Here is a 13192-nt window from a genome sequence, read left to right as displayed (position 1 = left end):
TCAAAAGCAATAAGATATTTAAAAAGTTATACTTAACAATTACCGAAAAAACGGGTGTGGCAGTCCAGTGGGACTGCTGGTAGAAGTTATACTTCTATACACGCGTTCACCGTTACAAATTTTTATGGGAGTCAATCTGCACAATCATTACATATGTAATGCTATAGGTAAGAGAGAGCAGAAGGAAAAACAGAATTAGGTATATAGATATATGGTGCATCGTTTGCTGTATATAAACAACATTTGACTTGTAATAGGAGGATTTCATCAAAATATAATAATATTTTGATGAAAATCTATATTTTCATAAAATTTTTTTACACATACTCTGCAGTAAAATTCATTGTTTATTTTGTTATTAATATAACAATACAATACAATACACTGCAACATAATTCAATATAATAATACAATACAAATTAAAATGCAATAGTCATAAGTATTTAAAAATGACAATATACATAACTTACTTACGCATATGTTTAATATACGCATATAACTTCAAAAACTGAGTAATGAATCGCTGTTGTAAAATTTTTATTCTAAACTTCATTAAAAATTTGTAAAATCGTTATTTTTATATAGATAAACAAAAGTATCATTTTTAATCCTACCCTATTATCGAATTTTTCGTTTCCAACAATAATTTTTTCAAAACAAATTTTTTTTGGAGCGGGTTGAAGTATTTTTTATATACACCTGTTTGTAAAAATTTGTTCAAAATACATTTTATTGTTTTAAACACAGTAAATAATATTTTTAAATATTTTTTAACAAAAAAAAATGCCTTACTATGACATGTAAGCACATTGCCGTGACCAGAATTCGAACCTGGGTTACCTGAGCCACAACGTGGGATCCTAACAACTAGTCCACTAGACGATCACGGCTAATTAGGCGATGTTTATAAAGAATATAGTTCGAATATTTTAAAACTCTAACCTAAGATTCCATTAAAACAAATTTAGGTCAGTTGTTTACAAAAGAAACAATGTACCAGTGGCGGCTTTTGGGGGTAGGCAGGATAGGCCGGGCCTACCCAATAATTTTAAGAGCTTTAAAATTGAAAAACACATATTCAAAAATTATGTTAATGCATGTAAATAACTTTTAAATGTACTAAATCACTCAATACATTGCGTCCGTTAAAACAACTATGTTATTATATTCCCACAGAAAACATCGAATCGTATTCACGCATTTTAAATATCATTAATAGGCCCGATAGGAACTGGCCGACCCAGCTCACATAAGATCCCCTTACAATAAGCGTTTGAAGTGAAGCAGCTTCCGGACAACGATTTATATTGTCGTGTTTATGCTCGCTGTTTAGGCACCAGACGATCGGGCCTACGTCGACCATCGTTGTCACTTGTAACGTAATTATCGAATTGTAATATAAATTATCTTTTAAATTATGATAAAAAAATATGTAACATAATCTATAATTGTAACATATTTTTAAACAAACAACACAATTGCAAACAAGTGCACGGTTGCCCAAATAAATTTAAAAAAAAAAATCGTAAAATTCGAGAAAGAAAAGATTCCCATTCTCACACAAAAAAAATGTATTGCACACACTGGCGGCTACAGAATTTTTTTTGGGGAGGTCATGGATCTTGAGGGTGGTTACTTTTCTCTGATGCAAGGTCACTTTTAGTCTTACCACCAATAGGATAAGTTGGTTTCCAAATATTTTTAATGGGGGGGGGGGGGTCATGACCCCGTGACCCCTCCCTCTCTGATTACACATAGCTTTATGTAATTTGCTGGCTTGGCCTACCCAAAATTTTACCACACCAGCCGCCACTGCAATGTACTTAATATTAATTTAATATACCATTTTATATAAATAACTACGCTAATAATTAAAAATAAAGTAATCAATCAGTGGAAATAATAACAAATAAATGTTTCCGATTCTAAAAACGCTAAGATATTAAATAAATATTATTCATCAGTATTTAAAACTGACAATAGGTATACATAACTTACTTACCCATATGTTTAATTTACTATGATAATACTATTAATACAAATTTAAGTAAAATAAAATATTCATAAGTATTTAAAAATGACAATATACGTAACTTACGCATATGTTTAATTTACCATGATAACAATATTAATAAAAAAAATATTGTTTGGTGATACAACTGTCAATTTATCTGACATTGATAAATACAATATTTAATTGTTGTTTGTTGTGTATATAACTACACATTTGAACTTTCTTGAGATATTTACAAGTTTTAATTTATAATTTAACATGCCTAAGGTATGTTACTCCCGTGCAAATTTCCGATTCACTCCCGTGCAAATTTCGAAAGTCGAACACGCTCGGATTATGTTTTTAATTTATTTTAAAATTTAGCATTTTTGCGTATATTACATATATTTAATAAAATTAACGTGGGGTTTTTTAAATATTTCAAAAATAAAAAAGGAAATTCATATTGGGATTCGAACTCGCATACACCAGTGTATGAACCAAACACGTAAAATATTTGCCAATTAGACATGACACAAACGTATTTCAAAATTGACAGTTCTCGGTCATACAGTGATTTATTGAGATTATTATTTTGAAATACAAAAGTCTAAAATAATTATGAACATTTAATAAATAATACCAAACATATCACATAAATAATAATATTAATATATATTATATATATATATATATATATATATATATATATATATATATATAATATTAAAAGAGAGAGAAAATATATCTTCTGTCTCTCTCTTACTCATTATCTTACATATGTAATGATTTCACCGATTCACTCCCGTACAAATTTCCAAAGTGGAGTGCGCGTATAGAAGTATAACTTCAAAAAGAAAAAGTAAATAGTTTTAAAACAGTTTTTAAAAGTAAATAGTAAAATGTCAGTATAAATAATAGAACTCGATGATAAATAATAAAGTTAAAGACATCTGTTGCAATCTGGCAACTGGTGGTTTGAGTGTTCTGACTCTATTGCCAAATTTATGAGCTAATTTTATCAAAGGCAAATTGCCAAAAAAATGTTCTAATAATTAATTGCAATGATTATCAAACGAAACAAATATTATTTCATTAATGTTTTTTATAAGGTATAAAATTGCAGAATCCATAAAATAATATAATAAAAAGGACATTTTAAAAGCTTTATCTCTTTGTATTTGAAGCATATATCACATAAATTATAAGGACATGGCAACACTGCCAACGCAATATTTCCTTCTGTGAAACTTAATTGACAGCTAATTTGAGGCTATCTTCACTGGGACCAAATGTGAAAAACGTAAAACGTCCTTTATTTTCTGTAGTCGTCGTCGTCCCTTAACACATCTTCTATTTCTATAATAGGGCAAGAAACGTATCGATTCGAGTAGATAAAGATATCATTGAACCAATGAATACATCAAAAGGCACTTTTCCAAGTTCTTTTTAATCTGCACATATACTAATTGCAAAATTTATAGTCTCTCAATATGCTGATGATATTCTGCTAAGGATATGAATCTATTCACAGAAGAAAACGTACATCGAATGTATTACCGAACTCAAACATATTATAATGTGCAACTTTGATAGCTGGTCTAGGTTAAATGGCTTCACCATTTCCTACCAACAGTATGCCGCAGTATTTTTCTCTAGAAAACACACTATTAAAGCTCATACTGTACTCTTACAAGCCAATGCCATTCCAATTGTTTCGGAATTCAAATAACTTAATGTCATACCAAAGAATATAATCGCATATGCCACATACTTGGCAGAAAACTGTTTTGGACTCAACATATTAACTGCACAGTTAGTTGCTGCGAAAAAAGTGTTAATTTATTTAAAACGATTTGCAAGAGATCGTGGGGTGTATTTCAATTGTTTGAGCTATCGAGCCTGTATTAGATCTATTATATATAGATTACTGCTGTTTGGTGTATGGATCAGCTTCAGTTAGCAACAAACGAAGCATCTAGCCTCTGAAAACCCCCTTTCATTACGTAGAGAATATCTGGCAAGCAAATATTTCCTAAGCCAACATTAACGCTGCATATTAATGCAAAAATAATGAATCAATTGAGTACAGCTGACTTAACACCTATATATTTCTTAAAAAAGAATTCTAAACCACTTCCAAAAGCATTTGTAACTTGCAATGAAGTTAAGTTAATAAATTCCTTTTATAATCTTATATGGGAATCATTGGATATACCACACCTAACAAGTATTCTATTTACAAATATTAAAATACCAAACCAAACTGAATTTTGTCATAATTCTCTCAATGAGGTTTTAAGTACCTATTCAGATTACACTGTGATCTATACAGATAAGTCAACATTAGTAACATGTACAACCAGTGCTTGGTTTATACTAAAAATGAAGATTAAAAAGCCATTTAGGTACCCTAAATAATCAATCCAGCATCTTTTCCGCTGGCGCATGCCCTCACTATAAAACCCTTGGATAGTGTTGTGAAAACCAGTGAAACAATTCATTATCAGTATTAAATGCATTAAAAAACTTTTTCCGTCGACCATCCATTTATGATTAATTTTAACACCCTCAAAATCATTGATTAATGACTGATTTTGATTGAATGAATGATTTTCTATTAATGAACGATTTTATTATAGGCAACACAACATACATTGCTTGTATAATAATTTAACCACATTTAACGCTCTGTGATTGGCAGTGACCTGTGGTGTAGGTAACCAAACCTATAGGTACCTATTTATATTCCCACTAAAAAATTATTTAAAATGACATAGCCGCTGTAAGTACTGTCTGTCATTGTATGTCATTATTTATCGTTAAGTAAATAAAAATTTACACTAAGATATTTTTATTTCTGAAAAGTTCGGTCGACGGAAAAGTTTTGTAACGAACTCGTGAATTAAAATGGCGATTAACAATCTCGAACATTAACGCACTCGCTTCGCTCGCGCGCTAATATATCTCAATTGTTAATCGCCCTTATTAATACACTTGTTGGTTAAATAACTATAAAGTCATAATTAACAGCAATATATTCATATTAAAAATGTTTCAACATGTTGCTAAAATTATCAGCTTCATCATATGATGTTAAATTCGTATGGGTTAAGGCACATTCAGACATGTTGGGTAATGGTGTACTCATTCAGTAGCTAAAAATCCACTAAAGCACCAACATATATTAATCGAACAATTTAGCACTTGTGAAATTGAAATAATTTGTTTAAATTACAACCAACAGTAACTGTGATCCAATTTTACAAAGTTGTTGCACTAAGTAAAAACACAGTGACGACAATGTTAAGATTAAAAGTAGATCACTGATGTTTTTCGAAGCATTTACACAAAATCGGAGTTTTCCCAACAGGCAGATGGCTAGCATACTGATCAAAACCACATATTCTTTAACTGTCTCTTATATCTCAATTCAATTCACGCACGTGGCTGCTATAAGAATTGCTGAAAGCAGATTTAAATACTCTCTTAAACTTATACGTACTGTTAAGTAAAGATAATTCAAAGAATTTTAAACTAATTATGGCATTTCTGCAAAAAATTAAATCAAAGGTATTCTTCTTCTTCTTCCTTCTTGTATGTCGGCTTTAAAGCCTATTTCTTCTTCAATATTAGTCTCCTAAATTGTTTAAATTATCGCACCATCTTTTTCTTGATCTGCCAATACTTCTTCATCCATTTGGTGACTTATCTCGTGCTATTCGTACTATCCTATCCTCTGCCATTCTACTAATGTGTTCGTTCCACTCCTGTTTCCGTTTTGTCACCCATCCATTTATGTCTTCTATATTGCAATGCTCTTCTTATGTTTTCGCTTCTCTCCCTATCCAACAGACTTTTCCCTGATATTCGTCGGAATATTTTCGTTTCTGTTGTTTCTAGTAGTAGTCTCGTTTTAGATGTGTCAGGTCTTGTCTCTGCCGTGTATGTTAATATAGGTCTTCTTCTTCTTTTGGCATCATAACCCTGGATGGGTCTTTGCCTGTCTGGCTATGTCCTTCCATTCAGATCTCTCTTATGCCCTTCTTCTCCATTGTCTTATGTTCATTGTTTTCAGGTCGTCTTCCACGTCATCCAACCATCTCGTTCTGGGCCTTCCTTTTTTCGCCTTCCTATGGGCTTCCATTGTAACATTTTCTTAGTTGTTTTTGCATCGCTTTGTCTCTGCACATGTCCCAGCCATGACAGTCTTTGACTTTTCACAAATCTTACAATGTCATAACCTTCATTTAACTCATTAACCTCGTCGTTTCTCCTGATTCTCCATGTGCCATCTTCCTCTTGTACCGGGCCATATACTTTCCTCAGTATTTTTCTCTCGAATGTCCTGAGTTGGGCTTCATCTTTTTTCGTCATTACCCAAGTTTCACATTCATAGGTTACTACGGGTCTAATCAGTGTTGTGTAGATAGTCATTTTTGTTCTTTTGTCTAATAATTTCGATGTCATCAATCTTTTATTAGCATAGTATGTACGATTCCCGCTGGAAATACGTGCATTAATTTCGCTACTTACGGAGTTCTTCTGATTGATTTCTGTGCCGAGATATGTAAAGGCATCCACTCGTTCGATAGTATAGTTGTCTATTGTGATATTATTTTCATTGTCAGTTATTCTTTTGACTGTCATATACTTCGTTTTTGCTTCGTTTATTTTGAGACCTCTTTTTCTTGCTTCAGGATCAATTTGTTTGAACACTTCCATTAGTCGTGGCTTATTCCTACTAATGATGGCTACATCGTCTGCATATGCAGTAATTTGTACTGATTTGGTGTTTATATAGCCGGTTATATTGGTTTTTCTGATGACTGCCTCAAGAACTAGGTTGAATAGCATGGTTGATAGGGCATCTCCCTGTCTTACTCCCATGTTGATGTTAAATAGGGGAGTCAGTTCTCCATCTACTCTGACTGCGGCTTTTGAACCCTGCAACGTCATTTTTATGAGGCCTGTTAATATAGGTCTAATTGTTGCTTTATAGATTCTTGTTTTTGTGTCTTGTCTTACGTGTTTGTTCTTCCTGATTGTGTCATTAAGAGATCCCGCTGTTTTACTTGCTTTTAAGCTTTGTTGTTGTACTTATTCTTCAACATCTCCATAACTAGTTATATCTATTCTCAAGTTCGTAAACCTTGCTTCCTGCTTTATTATTTTCCCATCAATTTCGATTTTACATCGTAGTGGGTATTTAGATGTTGTCATACATTTGGTTTTTTCTGTTGATATTGTCATATTGTATTTCTTGGCTGTTGTATTGAAGACGTGTGTTAATCTTTGGAGCTCGTCTTCTGTCTCGGCGATTAATGCGGCGTCGACTGCATAACATAATATTTGGATCTCTTTCTTCCCCATTCTGTAACCATGACCTTTACGTACTGCTTGTATTATTTCGTCCATTATTATATTAAGGAGAAGTAGGCTTAATAAGTCACCCTGTTTGACTCCGCTTTGTACTGATACACACTGTGTTAGTTTTCCATTTATCTTTGCCTGTATTCGATTATGGAAGTAGATGTTTTCGATGGTTTGTATAATATTGATTGGTATGTTTCTTTTATACAGTAGGTGTAAGACGTCTTCGACTTAAATGCAATCGAAAGCTTTTGTCAGGTCTATAAAACATGGATATGCTGGTTTATTGTACTCGATGGCCTTTTCTGTGATTTGTCTTAGCACAAATACGGCGTCTATGTAGGATATTCCTGATCAGAATCCTTGTTGTTCATCTGATAAAGTTGTTAGTTTATTGATTTTGTTGGTTAGGACTTTTGTGGTAAGCTTAAGTGGGTGTTCAGTAGATTTATGCCTCTATAATTGTTGGGGTCTTCTTTATCTCCTTTTTTGAACATTGTAAACTGTTCCCAGTGTTCATTTTTTGTTCTTCTTAGCAACTGCTTTGTTTCATTTCGTAATCTTTTATAGGTGTCTCGGGATTCTGGAATATTTAATATTTTGTACTTCGGGTAGGCCTCCCGTTTCCCTTTACATTTTTCTTTTATTTCTTTTCTGAACCATGGTGTATTGTTGTTGTTTCTTTCGTTCAGTATGACTTTGCGATTTTCTAGGGCTTCTGTTGCTGCTTCTTCAATGTTGTTTTTAATTTTCTCCCAGCTCGCGTTTATATCTTCGATGTCGTCTATTTGTTTCAGCTGTATATTCTGTGCTATCCTCCTTTGATAAATTTCTCTTGTTGACTCGTTCCACAGTGATTGAATTTGACACACATTGACTTTTTCTTCGGTGATTTCCTGTAGAAAATGTTTTGGTGTTATTTTCATTCTTATTTTTGCTAGTACTAGTTTGTGTTCACTCCCTGTGTCTGCTGAGTTTAAAGTTCGGATATCTAGAATCTGCTTTGGGTGGATTTAAAATCAATCATAGATTTGTGCCCCCTGAAGTTTTCAAATGTATATTTATACTGGAGCTTATGGTAAAAAAATGTATTATTGATTCTCAGTTCGTTAAAAGCACAGAGATTAGCCATGAGTTTCTCCATTTGCATTGAAATGGTTTTTATTAAATCTTTGTTTTACTCCTGGAACTATTTTATTTCCGATTCGTGCATTAAAGTCACCCATAAGAATTAAGGTTCTTCATGAGGTATTTCATCCAGGATAGTTTGCAATTGTTCGTAGAATGCCTCTCGTTCCTCCTTAGGTTTGCAGTCCTCGGGGCTATAGATTGATATGACACTTAATTTTTGGTAGTCCATTGTGATGTTCATATGTATTATTCTATCGGAGATATAACGGCAGTTATTTATGTTGTCTTTAAATTTTTTATGGACAAGTATACCTACGCCTGCCCATGCTCGTTCTTCTTTCTTCACTCCACCGTATGCTAGAAAAAATTGGTTATAATCTCTTTGGCCTTTACCTTTCTTCTTGGTTTCTTGGATTGCAGAAATGTTTTTATTTTTCAGTTCTCCTATTATCTTTTGGTCTTTATTGCTGAAAGAAGTAATGTTCCATGTTGCTAATCTGATGGTGGGTTTCTTTTTCCTTCTCGTTTTCCTTTTCTTTGCGTGGTTCGTCATCTTAGGTTCCGTCTGGTTCCGAGGCTTTATATCGGTTCTTTAAGCCTTGTTTTCTTTTACAATGGGTTGGATGCTAACCTGGTCCATCAACCCTCTTCTTTTATCCAGGCTTGGGACCGGCTGTGGGTATAAACGCAGCTTCTGAGCTACTCAATCCACCCAGTCCTCGCGCTCATAACCCTCAGGCAGAGTTAATCTCTGCCTGGGGGTTATGAGAATCAAAGGTGTGATTCAAAAATTGATTGTTTGAATGGATATTTTCTTTGTTTGTGTATCTATATGTTCCCACCTATCTAACCGTGGTTTATGTTTTGTGTGTTATAATGAAGTCGCTCTGATGAACCCCGTAGGGTAAAAAGAGTCATCGCTGTACAATCCTTTATCACTGAATACTAATATTTATGTGTAATTACGTGGCTAAAGGTTCCAAACGAAAGCCAAAAAAAAAAGGTTTCGTATATTCAACGTAGAGACGTTAATCACCCACATAGTATATAGAGAGCTATTTCTTTTAAGCATTAAACTGTGGCTATGTAGTATCCAGTAATATATATTCTTTATCTATGGTAGTATCGTAGTATGTACTATGAGCTGATTTGCACGTTGCTGTGAGGTGTAGAAGAGGAAGACCTGAGGAAGACGCCTATATTCCTGCTGACACCGGAATTAAGGCAAAAAGAATGCTGATAAATTCAGAAATAAATATATTTTAAAAAATTTAAAGCTATTTTGCCACTTGTGTATTAAATGAATTAAATACAATCAAAAGATCTGTGTCAAACAGGTTGCATAACCAAAAGTAATAAAATCTTAACTGGATTATTCTTTATCTATGATATTTTATGTACCTACTGAAAACTATAAATAAATTTAAGTATATATGACAATATTTCTATTACAAGCAATTTATAGTTCAATAATCTGTTGTATATTACCAAATAACTAAATCTATTTATATACTAATGCGAAGAGTGTTTATTTAAGAAATTAATTTCATTTTGTGTCATATATTTTCTCATTTTGTCATTAATATTTATTCCACCCAGTACCGGGACAGTTTTTTACTTTATATAATGGACCAGTAACATTGATTTTATCAAGTTTATATGAATTTTTCCTTGAACATAAAACAGTGTGGTAATGGTTGCATAGCTAGCAGTATACAAATTTAATTCACTGAGCACTAAAACTCCGGCTGATTTTCCGTACTAAAAATAAAACAAATTCCATTAAATATTACCAAATATAAGTTTTGCGTTTCTTTTACAATGTTTATACGTTTAAAAAGTTAATATATTCCAATATATATCAGAAATTTAAATTTGCCGCTCTAAAATGTGCTTGGTAAACAGGAAGCTTCCCACCTTATAACCGGTCTCCATGCTGTATACGCAATATCCCATTTCCGTCCTCTTCCCATTTCGTCATCAAGCGTTGAGCTTTTGCCAGTGTTGTTAGTGAGCTCCAATGACTTTTATAAAAAATACAAGTTAAAATGAATAATAATAGTAATATGTTACAATTGTGTAGACTGTGTTTAGTTAAGGACGAAGTTAATATACCAATTTTTGAGGAACAAGGTGATATTAGGCAAATATTCCTGAAAATTAGTTCGTGTCTACCGGTGAAGGTAAGTTAGCGTCATCCGCCATATTTGATTTGAGTTCTTGGTACTTGATATTCGACAGATTTTGCTCTTTTGACAACGTTTTCTACTTTTACTGGACTATATTTTGATAGTACACAAATCGTTATACTGTAAACGACTGATGTAGATCAACTATATAAAGATAATAGCTTCCTTGTTTTTCGGATTGTAGGCGTCGTCTTTGATGATGCCTCGGATAATAATATTTTTTATGTATACTTTTTCATATTGACTTTAAAATATTCTGAATCACAACGATAGCTGTTGGGTTGGATCCACCCTACCGGTATTTTTAATAATCGATAAATCTACAGGGCGCAGTTCAGGACAAAGAGGCGTTGTTGACCTTCCTAAAGTACTTGCCAATAGAGTTTATTTTCGTTGATAATGCGTTTTAAAATTGATTTTTGAGATTACCATCCTCTAAGGGTGTTGTTAATAAATTTATAAATTTTTGTTACATGACTAAAGAAATAATGTAAATTTTTTTTTATTAAATTTAAATTTAATTCCGCCATTTTGTGCAGTTAAAACAATCATTCTTGACCTGTTTAAATGCAACACTTGCCTGACCAAGCTTGTGTAACTTTTTATGGTAGGTACAGCTTGTACAGTCGTTTCAAGAGTTTGCCAGTGGCGTGCTACCCACGCCATCGGTTTTAGAAAGGAATTATATTTTCCAATTCATTGAGTTGCAGCCCAATGCTTGACAATTAAGACCGAATGATGTTTTTCTTGTTTTCAATTGGGCTTATAGCAATTAACAGGGTTTTTCGCAGAATGTTTTCTTACCATAGAATATTCTGTAGCCCGATTCTCTGTACAATTAACTAAACACATAAACATGATTCTCACATTCTTTGCAGAATTTTTTTCTATATTATCATCGATGTGCTGTAACTGCCATATTTCTTTCATCTTTTCATTCATTTACTTCTTCAGAATCTCGTAATAAATTATCCAGTTTTAGTTTCGTCAGTTTTAAGGCTATAATAGCTCTTACCTTTTCTTTAATTTTCAATTCAATTTCGCTTCTCTTTTCTGTATTTATTTTTTCCTCTATTTTAGGTTCTATTACAATATCTGCTTTTCTATCACTTTATTTTTGTCTACTGAATCAATCAATATAAAGGCTCTATATTACATGGTAATATTTCCCTTTATTACACTCATGTAATAGAGTACCATGAAGGGTACATCATTTTGATTTATTGCTACTGAATGTGTATTTAATCCCATAGTATTTGTCAACACAGTCACTGTCATTGTTTTGTTCTATTTCGGTTCTTTTTGACAAAATAAATTCTTATGACACCTAGCAATACTCAGATATCAATCAAAATTTAAGAAACTTAAGTGGAAGGGGAAAGAAAATAAAGATTCGCAAGAAAATGCTGTGAAAATAGAAAAAGATCTAAGAAAAAAATTCTAGCAAACTTCATGCATGCAGTTTCCGTAGTGCCTGTTCCAGCTTCTTGTTTTCTTGATGAATTATACAATTCATCTACATTATCTTAATTTGCTAAATATAAAATCGCCCCTTAACTTCAATTCTTGATTGTTTCTTGCTGTATTCATCCATCTTGGCCTTAGGACTTTTTTATTTTCTCCTTTTTTTTTGTCCACTATTGATTATTCTATGTCTATCCAGTTGTCTTCTTATCCTTTGTTTATATTTACTTAATTACTACTAAATTTCTTCTTTCCATTGATGTTTTCATTTGTAATGTCCATATATTTGATCCAATGATCAAGTACATTGGTTAAAAACTTTATTTAACAAAAACTGTGTTTTTATTTTCTATTTTTTTTTTACTTTTTTAATTATTGGTCCATATAATGACCACCATATATTTTTTTTATAATATTTGTCCACATAATCTCTTATAGGTAGTCCTATTCTATTATATTTCTAGATGATTTAATGTCTGTAAGTGTTGATGCATTCCTAACAAGTTTTATGTAGAACAATTTTGACAAATCCATAGTAGACTCCCAATCATTATCACATATTAATTGCTTATCATTCATTCTTCTTTTCAAACAAGTCAAAAAATATTAAGCTATCACTATTTTTCAAGTACATGAAGGAAGGAAGGAAAAGAGTAATTTCTTTCGAACATTTTTTATTCAAACATATCATTAACTGAAGATGCAGTAAGTTATTTTAAAAATTGTATTTTTCTATTACAGGTTTCCCGAGATGACCAACTGCCTAAAAAAATATGTGATGGATGTTCCTATAAGTTAGATATGTTGTATGAATTTTGGAATACTAGTGCGAATGCAGAGAAACAATTGTTAACATGGTTGGGAGAGGCGGGTATGACATCTCAGATGACAGATGGAACCATTTCAGCTGTAGCACAACAAATCAAACCAGCAGATGCATTTGTAAAACAAGAAACAATAGACCCACCTGATATCCTTAAGGATGATGACGATGAGGATGAAGAGGATAAAGACTATATGAAACAGGAAGAGGTAAATGGTC

At 32.4% G+C, this 13192-nt stretch overlaps 1 protein-coding gene across 4 annotated transcripts in view; it reads left to right on the top strand.

Moving 5' to 3' along the window:
- The first annotated feature begins 10447 nt into the window (after positions 1–10447).
- Positions 10448–13192, top strand: part of LOC140451388 (uncharacterized) — a 227906-nt gene continuing 225161 nt past the window's right edge. For 2 of the 4 annotated variants that reach the window (XM_072545172.1, XM_072545170.1), the window contains exons 1-2: positions 10448–10680; positions 12892–13182. In XM_072545172.1, coding sequence (XP_072401273.1) covers positions 10546–10680; positions 12892–13182 — 426 coding nt within the window. In that variant the 5' untranslated portion in view covers positions 10448–10545. The remainder of the gene's footprint in view (positions 10681–12891; positions 13183–13192) is intronic. The other 2 variants (XM_072545173.1, XM_072545174.1) reach the window with 2 other exon arrangements.

The sequence above is a fragment of the Diabrotica undecimpunctata genome, chromosome 9 (assembly GCF_040954645.1).
Source record: "Diabrotica undecimpunctata isolate CICGRU chromosome 9, icDiaUnde3, whole genome shotgun sequence".
In the NCBI taxonomy this organism is placed as follows: domain Eukaryota; kingdom Metazoa; phylum Arthropoda; class Insecta; order Coleoptera; family Chrysomelidae; genus Diabrotica; species Diabrotica undecimpunctata.
The sequence above is the reverse complement of the archived record's forward strand: the minus strand, read 5'-3'. Positions and strand labels throughout refer to the sequence as shown.